The 4,869-nt window shown below is 30.4% G+C and overlaps 1 protein-coding gene and 1 pseudogene across 1 annotated transcript; both read right to left on the bottom strand.

The window, feature by feature from the left end:
- Window positions 1-291: 291 nt before the first annotated feature.
- Window positions 292-2,177, bottom strand: LOC107017462 (annotated as a pseudogene).
- A 183-nt stretch (window positions 2,178-2,360) lies between these two features.
- Window positions 2,361-2,823, bottom strand: LOC107016598. Its single transcript, XM_015217018.2, has 2 exons — window positions 2,548-2,823; window positions 2,361-2,426 (listed from the first exon to the last, which is right to left on the bottom strand). Exons 1-2 carry the CDS (start codon window positions 2,821-2,823, stop codon window positions 2,361-2,363), a joined length of 342 nt encoding a protein of 113 aa, XP_015072504.2.
- Window positions 2,824-4,869: the final 2,046 nt, after the last annotated feature.

The raw sequence follows: 4,869 nt of genomic DNA, 5'->3' as shown, positions 1-4,869 counted from the left end.
GTTGATATGTGCGCTGAACAAACAATTGACTGTTGTGTATCTGTATTGATCCATGCTTCGAAGTTTTGATTATTTACGAAGGTAGTAAAAAATAACATCGATGTGCTGCAAATAAAAAATAAAAATAATTATACATTTGAAAAATATTTAATTAAAAAAAATACTAGTTACTGAAAGTGATATATGATTTTGATATGTATAAATAACATAAGAACACAATGTATCATATACCTCATTGTAAAAGCATTTATTTATAAAAATACCTTATCAGTCCAACAGCTCTTAGGCTGAGACATGGCATAAAACCAATTCTTATTTGTCGGAAAAGCAACGACATAATCCATCATTTCAAAACCCAATGAAGATGCTTTTGATTTGTATTTATCTTCTGATGGTTTCCTATAGCATTAAGCGTAATGAAAAGATGTTATTCAAAATTGTAACAATAGCTGCAATTTGAAAATTTAACAGATTCAGTACAGTTATATAAAACTTACTTTTTTGAATGAGCTTTGAGAGCCCTGTAGTAACCCACTCAATAAACACATCATTCAGATATGAAGGGGCTTGGTTTGTGATCTCACATTCTTGAAATGGAAAATTTGGACTAATTACATCAGTCATGACTGCTTTTCCTTTTTCACTTGACCCAAATGAAGTTAAATAAGGGGATTTGCAGTTTCACGAAGGCATCCGAATATGTGCATGAGGAGTATTTATTTTGCTTCGGACAACAATATCTGTGATTGGAATATCAATTGGTAATTGACTGTCCGAAACCAAACTTTGATTTTCTGTAAACTCCTGTTGATTTGCATGAGTAGGCAAACTTCCTAGATCAGCAATAAGCGTATTCATGGCTTCTCGTGTATCCGGAGATATTGAACCAGATGGTGTAGAATACTATATGGTTTACACTGATAATTAAAAATATATTGATAGACATATGATATTGATATGATACATGAAGATTAAATTACCGATGTATCTTCGTTCATTGTTCCTTAAAATAAATGATGAAACGTTTGTGCTGATGGAGCATCCTGAATAAAAAATGTACTGATCAATTTAGGATACCTTAAACATCAAATAATTATACACCAAATGATTGTTAATGTATCAAGGACAGATAACAGCAAACTACGAATTGTATATATGAGACAAACAAATTTAACTAGTCACATATATATGTAATTTTCAATGGAATGTATCACCTACACACTAAATAAAAAAGTATAGTATAATACACAGTTACTTGGAAAATACATATGTGAACAGTAAAATACATGTATCATATTAAACCAATTAAACTGCAATGTATCATAATGATCAAATAAAACAGCAATGTATCATAATAATATAATTAAAATTAAACATATCATACCTGCACATTTTCATGTATCATTTAAAATTTGGATGAATACTAATAATGACATTAATCTGCTATAATTACCTTGCTGTGTTCACATGTTTCATCAGTATGATGACTATTTGAATTTGGGGATTGAAGTTCTGAAACGTCCTTCATTACTTGATGATTCTTCAATGTATCTTCAGTCTTTATTTTTTAAAGAAAATTAAGTTAATGATAAATTATATAATTTTACATACAAATTTAATAAAGTAAATTAAACCTGATTGTCAACATCAAGTTCCATTTGTATCGGAGAGGTTGCTTGGGGTCCATCATTGCCTTCTTCATCGGAGACTACAACCATGTGCGGTGTAGACTTGCCGCCAATATCCTTCATTAAATGAATTTGTAACATAATAACCTATGAAATTTATAAAACACAACGAAAATACACATACACAATACATTACCTTTGATTGTTGGCCATCCTCCCTATTCTTAGAATTCATCACCTCAATGTGATTAACCTTTATCAAATTCACAAGATACTCAAATTTACTGTCAACCTATTAAAAAAAAATTACACATTCAGTTTTATATTATTAATTAACATTAAAAAATAAATATCGTTACTTACGTATTCCTTCATATGTTGTTTCAGTTCTTCAATATCCGGATATACAGACTTATCTTTTGAGACTTGTGAAGATACATGGGCAGAAGATACATTAGCAGGCGGGGTATGTTCTTCAGCTGGCATTGAGAATGACTGATTTAATTGCGGCTTTCACTGCTTTGACAAAGTTTTCGAACCCTTTGTTTTATGTGTATCAGAATTCTTTCTCCTCTTGGGTGGTGGTGGAGATGATGTATCAGATACATGAGATGATCTTCTCAATAAATGATCACGAGGGCTTGTTGAAAAATCCTCAAAACCTGACTTATCTTTAGTATGCACTTTTTTTGCACCAACAGGTGGCGTGGATTGTTCATTTCTGTTGACCTCTTAACTATCAGGTAAATCAAGGGCTTCCACCTCATCTTGCGTTGGTGCAATGTTTGAACAAGTATTCTGCAATTAAAATGTTTTAATGTTATAACAATGTTATGTATAACAAAATAACTATTATTTACAACAAAAATTATAAAGCTTATTGATACAATATTAAAAGATAATTTAAAATTAATGTTACCTCGGAGAAAATGCTAGTCATTAACTTTTCATATTTTGGCTTTTCAGCCACCACTGTCCAATTACCTATCCTCGGAATACCATTCGCATCTTTAACAGCAAGGTCTGGACTTAGAGTAGATGCACATTCGTAAATCCAAACGTTGAGTGCATAAGGCATACCAAATAAGCGATACATCTGTTTGCTTTGGTTGAAGTCTTGCCTGAGTGATGTAATCAGCTTATTAAATGCAATCTGACCCCAAGGATACATTTCATACCTACCATCTTCGACCATTAGAAATTATTCTATACGTATGAAGGTCTCACCAAGATGGCATAACAAGAAAGTATTGATGAAGTATAGTATTGCTATTTCCACAGATTCCTGTGTGGTCTCCCAATTATCCATTGCAAAACGCTGTATCAATCGACTCTTGGTTATACCCGTGGGACAATCAGGAAAATATTTTTGTAATAACCGGCTCGGAGTGGAATTAGGATATGAAAAATCCTTAACATTTCCTTTGCATTTTAGGCCAGTTACAATGGCAAATTCCTTCATACCAAACACCAATACATTCCCATTAGTATGACGAACATGCAGTACATCTTTATTTTCATGTCGCACCTCCAACAATAGCAAACACTTAGTAATCTGACCCTGGAAATTACATTTTGGAATTTCCAAATATGGTCCAAAAATTGTTTTCTTGAACATTGCAACGCCTTCATCTTTTTTTTGATAATTTGATTTTATTCACAAAATCAAAATTGAAAGTCGCTCCAAACCTCAATGGATGTGCTGGAATTTTTTTAATAACATAATTCATGCCCTGTTTATACAAAAAATAAAATATAAAATTGTACTTGTCTAATAACAAAAATTTGCTGTAATGTAGAAATTTTAAGACGCTTGTATTATATGAATGTATATGATACAATTCCTAAATTACATAGGATTTATCATATGTATATGATACATTTTATAAACTTGCAACTATAATATTATATAAAAACCTTCATATTCAGTTTTAAGTGAATGTATATGATACATTATATTCAAAATTATAAGATACTGGATTTATAATATGTATATGATACATCTTATTAACTGATAACTATAATATTGTAAATAAACATTGTGTATCTGATACATCCTACGACTGTACCACACATGGTGATTTTACTAAATACAAAACACAAAATTATTAACATATTATAGACCTTAAAACTGAAAAACACATGATGCTTTTACTAGTCAATAACAGAAATTTACTGAAAAACCTTAAAAATTTACAGACATGGTGCTTTCACCGATACACAACTCAAAATTAGTGACAAACATTATGAATCTGATACACATTAGAAACTGTACAAAACATGATGGTTATACTTTAATTTGAAGTTATTGAATCACTCTTTATTGTTAAAATGACTTTTAATTTCAGTTTACAAACACATACAACAATTTAAAATTAGAGTTTTATCAACAAAAACACAAAATTATGAATTTTAAACACATACCTTAGGAAGTGTGGGTCTTGAAACAGTTGATGTAACTTTTCTTGGCCTTTTTTTTATGGATTTCTTCAGTCTTCTTCTTTGGCTCAACTACATTCTTGTTCTTCATCAATAATGGGTCATGCAATCTCTTGTATCTGTTCTCAGCTCACATTTCATCATCAGAATCATAAACACGTTTAGAATTACCATCTCCTGATTTACCCTCTTCCATATTATTTGTAAACTCACACGATGAAGAGAAAGAAGGAGACTAAAATGTTTACCCTTTAAAAAATTAGAAAATCTGCTTAGAAAGAAGGAGACTCCTAAAAAATATCAAATACATATGGCTGCAAAATTCTACTGGAATTCAAATTTAGATTAAACTGCAAACGTGGGGAAGTAAAATCACTTAAAGAAGTGTGTTGATAGACAATTATACACCTAAAACGTGGGGAAATAAAAAAGGAATAAAAATTAATATGGTAACTTTTAATTGGGGCTGTTAATGGGGAAGTGGGTAGCTTGAAAATAGGATTTTGTTTTGGTAAAGTAAAACTTGCCAATTGGGTGAAAAAAGGGTGGGAAATCTTTATGTATCTTTCATATTTTTTTAATTGGAAGGAATAAGGAATTTTTGAAAATTTTATAATAAGTAGGGATAAATGGTTATAAGATAATTAAAGGAGTGTACTTAAGTAATTTTTTCATAATTTAAACCAACGATGATAAAATCTAATAAATTTACATATAGACAATGCTAATTGGATAAAAACAAACCCTCAACAATCACAATTAAAAAAAAAAAACAATATTCATAATACCAGCTAGCTAATAT

The sequence above is a fragment of the Solanum pennellii genome, chromosome 4 (assembly GCF_001406875.1).
Source record: "Solanum pennellii chromosome 4, SPENNV200".
Lineage (NCBI taxonomy): Eukaryota > Viridiplantae > Streptophyta > Magnoliopsida > Solanales > Solanaceae > Solanum > Solanum pennellii.
Note: the sequence above shows the minus strand (reverse complement) of the source record. Positions and strands in the feature narration are given on the sequence as shown.